Below are 11,693 nucleotides of genomic sequence, written 5' to 3'. Positions count from 1 at the left end.
GCTACTGTAATGAACTTGCGGAGTGTTTGATGTACGGTGCTCTGCTGGAGGGAGAGAAGTAAATACTATGACCGTGATGGCAACAATTACAGTGATGATAATAATGATGACATTCCCTTCCTCACTTGCAGATGCGGGTGAAGTTTCTGGAGGGAGGACAAGATGGAGTAGGAGATGAAGAAAACAGTTTGAGGAGATGGAGGAAGAGGAAACAGAGAAGGGGAGGAAGGAGAACGGTTGTAAGCTAGCTAACTTTGATGTTTTGACAGCCAGACACTGCTGGAGGGAGACCAGTGTGAGCGCTGAGGATGATGTTAATCAACGATAATGACACTGATGATAGAGAAGTTCACCCAGTCTTTAAAGTATTTCATTACTAAAGATCTGTGACGCTTCAGGATGTCCTTGTGGTTAAACTAGGACACCCTGGTGGACAATAACCACCCTGCCTCCGTGTCTTTGAGCGATGCTGCTTTGCAGCTGACCTTGTGCTTTGACATTCCTGAAGGGGAGTGAGATAAAGGAAAATCCCCTTTCCGAGATCAAGAAGTATCACATTGTTACCAAAACGATTTGGATGAATAGGAAGGGAGAAGTGACGAGGGAGAATTTTAGGGAGAAGCTAATAAGGAGGGAAAAGGAGATTTATTTTCGAGATCACCACTGGGAGGTATTGTTTTGATGGCTAGAGCTAAAAAAAAACTAAAATGCACAAGGAGAGGAATTCCTTTTTTAACCTCCAGCTATCGCTACTGATGCAATATTATATTTTTACAGCAATATCAAAACATGATATGCTTCACATAGTGCTCGTGTATACCGAAGACAATGTAACCTTTTTTTTTTAAATGCAAATCATCCTGATATTTAGAGATTGAACAGAGCTTTAAAACCTGCCTGGAGAGAACTGACCCTCAACCTCACACACCTCCTCCCCTCCCCTCCATCACTCTCTCTCAAACACAGAGCAGAGCTAACTGTCACCCAAACACAGTCTGACTCTGCCCTCTAATGGCTAAACTATCTTCTGGAGTAATATTACCCTGTATTTTTTTAGTGAGATGGAAACAAAGCAAGTCAAATATAGGGAAAAATATACACTCAAATTATATTTAACGAGTAATGCATTTTTTTGTATACAATTGTATTATGTCACAAAGTTAAAGCACTGCATGTTATGTTCCTTACTTATGGAAATAAATAAGAGCACTAACTGCACATTCGGTTAATGAATGACACAACAGACTTCCTAACCATATACAGTATGCAAAGAGGCATCATTTATTTGGGCTACTATTGCAAGTATGTACAGTACAGTGTAATATAGCACAGGTATAGTGAACTCAATATATTAATTGATTCCTCTGTTTCAATACATTTCAAATATTTTGGGTGACAAATAATTGCATGGTGCAATCGATTGACTTTTATGTTAGGCCTAACCTTTCCATGTAATATCTTTAACATTTCTAAATAGCATCTGGCTCTATTCCTGAAACAGATATAAACCCTGTCATAGATTTCAGAGGAGCAACACTAACCCCAAGCTGTTTTGTTTTTTTTGAAACAGTTTGCAAATTTCGAGTTTTCCCCTTAAATATTCTTTGTGTCCTCTTTGCAGCCGCAGAATGGAAAAGTCCCACAGCAGGGCTGAAGCCAGGGTCTCCACAGAATCTTTTCCCATGTCATCTGATTTTGTATGCTGTGTGCCTCTGAATTGGATTCTGAATGAGTATCACCAGACACCTGCTGGTGTGTGAGGGTATTTCGATGTTTCTCCACAGCTTTGGCAGTCTGCTCGAGGATTTCAGCATATCGCGGCTCAGTGTCTGGGGTCAGTGGGCTGGACTCTGAAGGGTCGTGGAAAAGGTCGTACAGCAGCGGTGGGTTGTGGTGCGTCACAAGATCTCCATGACAAAGACATACCTTAGTGTCGTAGCATCCACCGGCTCCAGGCGGAGAAAAGTTGGGAGTAAAAAAGTGCACCTTGAAGACGGAGTCACCTGGATGGAGACACACAACAGAAGATTGTAACTTATATACTTGTAACAGTATATTAAAATTGTACTGTGACAAATGAAAGCCCAATATAACATTCACACATATTTCCCTGCAGTTTCATAGATAACTTTTAAGTGAAAATCTGCCTCCTTTTTTGTTTTATCCAATCAGTGTTGAGCAATGAACCCCTCAGTGGGTGCGATATTGACTGATAAAGTGTTGTTTACAGCTGCATAAACTGCTGTTCTTCCGGCATCCAGCGGGGTTATTTGACATGATAGTGACACACTTATATGCAAGGAGATACAACACATTATTTCAGCTTCAGAGTCATACTCTAGATTCCGCTGAAATTGAAAATTGAAAATTGAACTTCCTCAATCTGCTGTAAAATATATTGTGAAAATACCTTTTTAAAAAGGGCTAGAGCTGCATTGGCCTTAGAATATTTTGGTTGACGATGACCCTGGGCATCCACAAAAAAGGTGGTGCATTTTCCTCTTTAAATTTAGTTTGATTACTAAAAAGTTTGTTTATTCCAGCTTGTTTATGTGGTATTCTATTTGTTATTGCCTGAAGGTAATGTTTGATTTCAGTTTGGCATCAACACAGGAAACTTTAATTGCAAAATAAAACTTCCATCGCCCTGCTAACTTATCGAATGTATCTCTCTGTCGACATGTGTGAACTTACTTCCAGCTGGGTGCCAGCGTACTGCATTCAGATTAAGTCCACAGTAGTGGAAGAGGAATTTGTGCTCTGATCGCTCTGCCTTGCCCTCCAATAGTGGCATGAGGTTATAGCCGTCTGATTGTCTGGGAGAGCAGGAAGAGAAAAATAAAAAAAGAGGTAAGAGGGGAAGGATGAAATACAATTGAGCAAAGGAGACAGTATTACTGCAACCAAACATGCAGAAAGAGATTGTAGACGTTGTATTGATCATATTATAACTATCAAGAAAACCGAGAAAAGGAAAGAATAATACTTGTTAATACAGGATCAATAATATGTAAATGAGTTATGATAAATAAAGGTAGATTCTACATACTGTATGTCACTTACAATGCTGGAAAAATAAATCAGTTTCTAGCTGTAGTTGTTTACAGGTAACAGGGTACTTTTGGATCCACACTGTAATTATCTGGATACAAAACACCTAAATTATAATGGTCATGTTAGGAGTAATTGTGTGGTCCTGTCTCCCCTCTTTTTGTAACTGCAAACAATGCTTTGGTGAACTGTTGTTTTCAACAAATACAGAAGCTTTAACCTTTCCCACAATAAAACTGTGGAATAAAGATGAATATGACTCACACAATGTAAAGAAGGCAGACATAATCTTCACCTGTCTGGTTTAGTGTCCTTGGCCAAATATTTCAGTGTTGGATAAAGGTCCATGAGGCTCGTGGGTTCGTCCACTACACGTCCAGCGTCCAGTTTGCCAGGCCAGCGGAAAATACCGGGCACCCTGATCCCCCCCTCCCACGCTCCCATAGCTTTCCCACCTAAAAAGGTGCATAATCAAGAGAAATTACACAACATAAAATCTTCCTATATTTGAATGAATGCAGTAAGAATAATACACACTGCTTACAGTACAATAGCATTTCAACCAAGAAACAAACCACATTTTTTGGTCAACAATCATAAATACAACTTTCTATACTTAAAATAATGTTTTAAATGTGGTTGTCTTTATCAGAAATGCCAATTAAAGTGACGATTAGATGTGAAAGAGGATATGTACCTTTATAGATGCCGTTCCAGCCTCCTTTCTGTCCGGTTATGGAATCAGCATCCTCGAGGTGTCCACCATGGTCTGATGTAAAGTACATCAGGGTATTGTTGGCTAGGCCGAGGGAGTCCACCGTCTCCGTAATTTTACCTAGAAAATATAATAATATGGCATTAGAAAAAGGATATAGGGTTCAAACTCCATAGACAATATGATTGCTCTGACTTTCTTGATGGTTCTGGCTTTTTTCAGTAGTTTTGATCATTTCTAGTGGTTAACATACTGTATAGAACCCAATGATGGTGGGATGTTTGTGCCTGTGTTACACAAGGTTGTTGACAGCCAATCAGTCTGGTTTGCCACCGTCACATGAGAAGCCATTATGTAATTTTTACCAATTGCCAATATACCCACCAATCATCCAGTCCACTTCTTCAAGGTTATCACCATAGCGACCATGGCGACTTTTACCAGCAAAGGCGGGGGTTTTGAAGAGTGGCGTGTGGACATGGGCCAATGAGAAGAAGAGGAGGAATGGCTGATCAACATTCCTGAAGGGAAGAAGAAATGCATTTTTAGGGTCAATTATGATGAAGCATAAGGAGACATTCCTGATTTTTTACTTGGTATGTATTGTATTGAGGTACAGTATGTATTGAAACAGTCAACACATACCTCTTTATAAAGTGTTGTGCTTCTCCCAGCAGCCTCTGGGGCAGTGTCTCCACTGTCATAGGCTGTTCGATCACTTCTTGGTCCCTCATGAGGATGCAGTTCCAAGTTCGCAGGAGTTTAAATGGCATATACCATACAGAGGTTGCTAGGATACTGGCAAAGAAGAGTGCTACCAATATCCACAGGCTGATTTTAAGAAGGCCACACATACGGACACACACCTGCAAACACATAACACATGCAAACACCCAATGTGCTCAGAAACACACAATAAATTCAACCATTGTAACGGAGTACACAGGAACAACATGAATGAAACATTATTTGTATAAAACATGTATGAGAAATTAACATTATTTCGACTTTTGCAGTGAGGGAAGGGGAAACGTATGTCCAGTTAGAATTCATTCAAACAATACCACAAACTAAAACCTAACATTTAAAACTCTAATTACTAAATTAACATCTCTCTGATATGTACTCCACCAATATCAAACATTGTCAATTCCACTATTGCAGGATTATTTTCAGGACTGTTGCACTGTGTTGCATCGAACATGGAAATGTGTAATACACTTTGTATTCCTGTGTGGATCTGCAATTTCGCGATGTTGCCACTAGATGACGTCACAAACCATTTCTAAAGAAGTCACTGATTTTTATAAGTGAACAAGAAGAACATTGTGTGCTTTGTTCATAGATACTGTGCACTATTTACATTTAGATCTGAAAATAGTTTTATGGACTTATGTCTTTCTGCTGAAATGAGTTCTCTATTTGTACTGGTTTACATTTCCTCTTTTGAAGCTGTTTGCTCTACCTGTGGCACAGCTGGTTCCTATTAATCACACAGGTACATACCATTGCCAAGACCTCACTGAGTCTCACAGTTTTTTTCTTGCTCACTCATAAAACAGGTTTCCAACTGATATTGAGTTCCACAATTGCCACCGTTGTTCCCAATCTATTTGTCTACCGTTGTTCCTGTCTAAGTGATTAGGCATAAGTGATTTTGCTTCAGGGTAAAGGGGAGAGCAACTCTTTGTTTTCCAATGTCTTCCAGTTCATCTGACAACCAATACGTATCCTATCTTAGCCATCTTTTTATCATATCATGTGTCTAATTATGTCATTTCAGATACAAATTTGTGAACATTTTCTAAGGAGAGAAATCGAAAATAACCACCAGTGTAAAAAGACCAACTCCAAGAAACATGGTCAGACTTCGAAGTGCGTGCTGGAGGTCTGCCAAGACATCATTCCCCTCTCCGGGCACACAGTCATTGAACAGAGTGAAGGGCAGGCCGTAGAAGTAGCTGAAGCCATGCTGGTTGGGATGGTGGCAGTGGTCTCCTCTTTGTTCGCAGTTAACACCCAAGTGCCACTTACCTGCAGAGACACAGAGAGAAAAGGGATAAATTAAGTAGTACACACTCAAAAACAAAAAGACAGCTCAGAAAATTGATACTATAGCATTTTACATCTGAACAGCCACAATAGCACGATGTACAGTTTATGCCAAATGCAAAACCATATGTGTGCTACACCTGGCAATGCTTGTTACGTTGTTGAACCTAATGCCCTCGGTTGCCTCCGTGTGTGCAAGTTAGAAGAGATTAGACGTTGTTCCTATAATTTCTAAATCATATAGAAGTAGAAGACAGGTCAAGCTCACACTCAATATTCTACATATTCACACTTAGCTTTGATTAACCAAGCAGATGCCATCCTGCACTGCTGACCCTTTTTAGGCACCTAGATGATGAGGAAAGTCTTACCAGCATACATAACTAAATAAAAAGGACCAAAGAATAAGTGACCAGACCATGTTCTCTCACCCACTAAGCCGGTGGTGTATCCTTGTTGCTGGAGCCTTTTAGCGAAGGTGGTCTCACTGGGTGGAAGCCCCCCTGAACCTCCAAGGAACAGCAGCACCTGCACACGGCCAGTGCTTCCTAGTCCTAGTGAACAAACACATGAGAATAAATACATAAATATGGAACCTATTGTCAAACATTGCTGCACAAATATGCACAGCTTTCTCCCATTTTGCATTGGCAAACATGTTTAGGATGATCAGTTACCTGATCTGAGTGCATAGCGCCCCGTCATAAAAGCGGCCCGGCTCGGGGTGCAAAGAGGAGCAGCTGCAATGTGCTGAGTCAGCTTTACCCCTTCAGCAGCAAGTCGGTCAATGTTAGGAGTCCTACAGGCACAATAGGTAAAGTTAATATGTAGAAGAGAGTATATTAAATTATTAAATGAATAAACATGAAATGACTGGCAGAATATAAGAGTAAAACAAGAAACAGACCTTGGCCTTCTAAATGATAAGATAAGATATGATAAGATAAGATGTTCTTTGTTATCACTGAAAGGTAAATTGTCTTGCAACAAAATGCAACAGGCAGTTATGACAATAAATGAAATCAGAAAATAAAAGAGAACAAAAGCAGACAATAAGTGAACAAACAAGAAAGGAAAGAGGACTATAACACTCAAGTTTGAAATTACCTGATGGTGTCATTACCGTAGCATCCTATGTCCCCGATGCCAAGGTCGTCCACCATTATCAGGACAAAGTTGGGCTTCCTGTCTACCTCATCCCCTGCTGCCAGGACAAGGTAGAATAGAACATGTGCCAACATAGGAGACCTAAGGGAGGAAAATGAAAGGTATTATGGCTGAACCTAACAGCCAATTCATCGATTCTCAACTAATAATCAGCAAAACATTTGAAAATTCAACATTATCTGACTTCAACAAACCTGCCAGAAACAATACAATGTTGAAGTTGGTTTTAGTTTGGATACTCAACAGTCATTGACTGGCTGTGTGCAGGGATGTCTAATCTTCACAGATTGTCAGTCAAAGGACCACATTATTTCACTAAGGGACCCAAATTACCATTTGAATGACCAAACCAATATTTTTTTTCAATCCATAGGTGTTAACTTTCCCATATTAGTGAGATGTATGCTAAATAAAATTAGGATAAATGTGTCGTGTGTTTTTTGATTACCGATGCATCATGGATTTATTAAATAAAGATAATTATGTTTTTTCAATAAACATGACATGTGACCAACTGACTCACAATCCACAGCAGATATTAGGCTTGTTTGAGACAAGCGAGACCTGCGCAGTTGCGATCAACGTCTTACTAGTGCGTTGCATGATGGTTAGTCATTTTGTCCGACTTGCTTTGGAGGCTCGCCCACATGAGACGTTGAAATCTCGCGGGACAAAGACGCCTGCAGACTTGAGAGCGAGGCGCGGCGAGGCGGCGCAGTTCCTCTCCACGGGCTGCGGAAGCGAAATGCTTGATGGGAAACGACTCGCTGGTATCTCGAGCTGAGCGCTCATTGGTGGTTTTTAGCCCGTGCTGCTAATGAAACTCTCCAATTGGCTCGGCAAAGGTTTGTTGTTGTTTTGTGTCAGTTTTACGTCACCACATCCATTCCCATTTTTCATCATTGTCCCACAATGTTTATCATCATGAGATTAAAGGAATGGTATGCTCATGACACTCATTTTTTAAAAATTATCATCCGATAAAACAGACCAGTCTCTGCCAGTCTCTCTTTTTTTTTTTTTAATCCGATGACATTATCAGTGATTTTAAACTGATTATATACCGAAATAACATCAACACTGTGGGCGCCGCCATTTCCCGGACGTGACGTAATCCATGCGTTTGGTTTTCGAAGACACGTTGATCTCCATGTTATTTACTGTAGTTTCTCTATTCAAATATGCCTCACTGTATCGCGAAATATTGCCATAATTCGGATAGGAACAATCCACGGAATGCTCGGTTCCATCTGCTGCCAAAGGGTAAGCATAAGAAGTACATTCGGAGGCAGTGGCTAGCGAAATGTGGCCGGCCCGAACCGAGAGATTTACAGGCTCATGTATGCAGCGAACATTTCACATTTCCGGACGACTACTCTGAGAGTATGATCAAACATAACATGGGATTTAAAGAACAACCATTACTCAATGGAGATGCAGTACCATCGGTCTTTCTGGTGTCATCACCGACCAGGACACCAGTTCGGCCAGTAGAGAAATCGCCCTCTGCAAGTGTGAAGCGACGGAGGAGCAGAAGTAGTGCTCGGAGTAAGAATAAGGTATGTTATAGCGCATTTCCATTGCAGCGGCTAGCCCCGTTTTAACGTCCAGGCCAGGACAGTTTTTGGTGGCCTTTCCATATAGCGTAGTACCGGCTAGTGTGTATTTCCCCCCAGTTTTTCCGGCCCCATAAAATCGTGATTCTATGGCCAGGGACAACGAAGCTGAGTATGCTAAACTAGAGAGGGAATCGCTAGCAAGGGTGGTACTACATGCATACATATAGTATCTTATATCATCTTCCCATTATACAATTCCAGTCTCCCTTCAGATATGTTAAGTGGCATGTCATTCAACACAATGCTGCTCACCTCCTTCAGTTTGGGGAAAAGCTGGTTCAGGTTCAGCCTTATGGGGGGACAGGGCTGCTGAGCCTAAAGATTGATCTGTGGGTCCTGGCACCAGGGGGAGGGACAACTGAGTTAGTATGAATAGGCGCTAAAAATGTGCCTGCATTTATTAAAGGTAGGTATGTAAGAATGGAGAAACCAGCCTGAGTGCGCTAGAATTTGAAAATACACAACCGAAAAAAATCTGCCCCTTCCTTCAGAGTTCCTTACAGAGCCCCTCCTCCAGCACACACGAACGCACACATGACCAATGAAGGCACGAGATAAGCTTGTGCACAGATGGAAGGCTGACAGGCAGGTAGGCCATCCAGTTATTTTAGCCGGGCCAGCTCAGATGATTGGTCGTGCTTTTTACAGCGCCACAGATGACATGTTTGTATGTATTTATTGTCAAAGCACTTCATATATTCATTGCTATCGGGACGTTAAGAGCATTCCATGGAATATAACAACGTGTTTCTGAAGTGAATTACCTACCATACATTTAAATGTCAGCTAAAAGAGCAGTGAAATGAAAGACCTCTGCATTTTCTATAAAGATATTAACAGTACTTAATGTCAGCTTAGTAAACAAAAAAACATTAGCTAACAGAATCATTTCCACCACTCATGGACCACACCCACCTTTTCTTGTGAAACTGGGTGACATACTGTCGCCCTTTAGTCCCTCTCTCTTGTCTTTCTCTTCTTTTCTTAGAGCCTGACTTTGTTGGTCGTTGAAACATGGTACAACACACGTATGTAGGCTAAGTACTAGCATCCCTCCTCACATGCTTTCACTCTCTGCAACTGCCGGTGCCGCACCGCGTTTGGAGGCAGGACCAAACCATTACATGTAAATAGAAGGGGGTGTACAGAGGCTTTGGGTAATTAATTTTTGGAAGAAAATAAGTTAAATGAATCGTAAGTTTAGTGAGTAATTTATCAATATAACGTTCTATTAATGTTAATTATTGAGGATTGATGAAAGGTTACTTACATTTTTTTCTTAATGTTCTGAACATTTTGGGGCCCCTGTCAGTCATGGGCCCTTAGAATCGTCCTAACTTTTCACCCCCTTACGGCGCCCCTGAGTGCACCCTCCCTTTCTCCCTCGCACGTTGGCTGTGAGCTGCGGGTGCCAGATAATCCAACATCCCCCATTTTCATCACTTGCAGCGCCCATCGTACAGGGCGAATGAAACGTGTAACCGGGGTGAAAAGGGTGTTACATTTACTTAATTATGAATGTTGTTACATCAAGGCCGAAAATTAGGATGAGCACCAGGATGTGTTTTCCCTCTGTGTTTTCAGCTCCCAGAGCTGTCGGCGCAGCGCCTCCACAGATCTGGCGCCCTAGGCGAACATCTATAGATAACGCCAGTGCAACGGGCCGGTGTTCCGGTTTAACTGGTTCCCCGATCAACTGGTTGACAGATGTGGAGGCGTGGCCTTCGACAGAGATACACATTTCGATCGCTTCTTCTGTCGTTTACATAAATCTGTTGGTATATTTGGCTGGATAGGAACACTTTGATGCACATTCAGTACCAGTGTGTGAGGTTGTAGTTACGATGGCGATATCCGGACGCGAACAGCGAGGACTACAAAAAGAAAAACGAGTTGACATGGGCATGTCTGTTCAAAACATTGCGAGCTCCAATAAATCATTTAAACCAGCTATTGTTGGCAGACTTATTACTGAATATCGTTCTTAATGTGATACCAAGTCCATCTGAGACCCGTGTACACCTTCAGACAGCCTCCAAGTGAAGCACACGTTGTTTACTCACAGTTTGAAAGCAGCGTGGAGAAGTCTTCAGCTGTGTTAAACTGTGATCCGCTCGAATAAATCCTTAAAACCAGCTATTGTTGCCCGAATTATCACTGAATATCGTGAGAAGTTTTCAGCTGTGATCCTCTCAGGTAAACTGTGATTCGCTCAGGGGAAATGGGATCCGCCCAGATTAAACTGTGTTACATCTTCTGTGGCTATCTACCAGCGATCATGTTTAATATGAAAGACACACACATACATCCCTTATAAAAACGCCATTCTGCAGCACTCATCCAGATAACATGTGACTGTTAACTCGTTTTGCAAAGACAGCAGCAGAAATGTCATTGCTGCATGTGCAGGGATATTTAGACTTTAAAATGCTGATGGGTCATTAATCTTGGTCTCGGCAAACAATATTAGGAATCCTCTATTCAAACTACATAATATTCAGTGTCCATCGACATGAAAATAACAAAAAAGTTCATGCTGGACTCAAACCCGAGTCCCAACAGCAAAAGTCACTCCAGCCCTGCGCGTTATGAGTGCGCCACGGATCAACACGAAGTATTGAACCTTTTAGATCACACTTGTTAAAAAGTTCCAGAAAAATGCAACCCGACCATCATTTATAATGTGAGCAAATGTATGTACACTTTAAGCCATATAATATACATATTATAATATAGTATACTGACTGAGGTCTGTATCAAGCCTCATTAAGACCCACCGTGATCAGATATTCTAGTTTATCAGCCTGCGAGCCCACATTATGTTGTGATAAGTGTTAGTTTTACATATAAGTGTGTTCTAGTGCACACATTAAGTTCCAATATGCAAATCAGGCCATGTGTTTCGTGATATTTGCCATGCAACATTATGCTGTACAATATAATATAATATGACATTATGCTCACAATATAGAAATTTTTTAAACGCTAACTTTCTAAATAGGCCTCCATTTCCTTTTGCTCTGTCTGCTAATGCAGTAGCTGATCGGATGTAAACCTGGACCAAAGCTGTTGCGCTAGAAACAGAATGC

At 41.2% G+C, this 11,693-nt stretch overlaps 1 protein-coding gene across 3 annotated transcripts; it reads right to left on the bottom strand.

Annotated features, from left to right (window-relative positions):
- Nucleotides 1–1,250: 1,250 nt before the first annotated feature.
- On the bottom strand, nt 1,251–11,173 carry arsh (arylsulfatase H). Of its 3 annotated transcripts, XM_034110327.2 has the most exons (12): nt 9,520–9,605; nt 8,857–8,940; nt 6,926–7,066; nt 6,496–6,617; nt 6,250–6,372; nt 5,598–5,800; nt 4,412–4,632; nt 4,151–4,287; nt 3,749–3,886; nt 3,347–3,506; nt 2,695–2,816; nt 1,251–2,003 (listed from the first exon to the last, which is right to left on the bottom strand). In XM_034110327.2, the coding sequence occupies exons 3-12, from the start codon at nt 7,057–7,059 to the stop codon at nt 1,594–1,596; spliced, it is 1,770 nt and encodes a 589-aa protein (XP_033966218.1). In that variant the 5' UTR covers nt 7,060–7,066; nt 8,857–8,940; nt 9,520–9,605; the 3' UTR covers nt 1,251–1,593. The 3 variants fall into 3 exon arrangements, with proteins under 3 accessions (XP_033966218.1, XP_033966217.1, XP_071063158.1); XM_034110326.2 differs by lacking the exons at nt 8,857–8,940; nt 9,520–9,605 and adding an exon at nt 10,668–11,173; XM_071207057.1 differs by lacking the exon at nt 8,857–8,940 and having other exon boundaries at nt 9,520–9,687.
- Between the last annotated feature and the right edge of the window lie 520 nt (nt 11,174–11,693).

The sequence above is a fragment of the Pseudochaenichthys georgianus genome, chromosome 21, assembly GCF_902827115.2.
Source record: "Pseudochaenichthys georgianus chromosome 21, fPseGeo1.2, whole genome shotgun sequence".
Classification (NCBI taxonomy): Eukaryota; Metazoa; Chordata; class Actinopteri; order Perciformes; family Channichthyidae; genus Pseudochaenichthys; species Pseudochaenichthys georgianus.
Note: the sequence above shows the minus strand (reverse complement) of the source record. Positions and strands in the feature narration are given on the sequence as shown.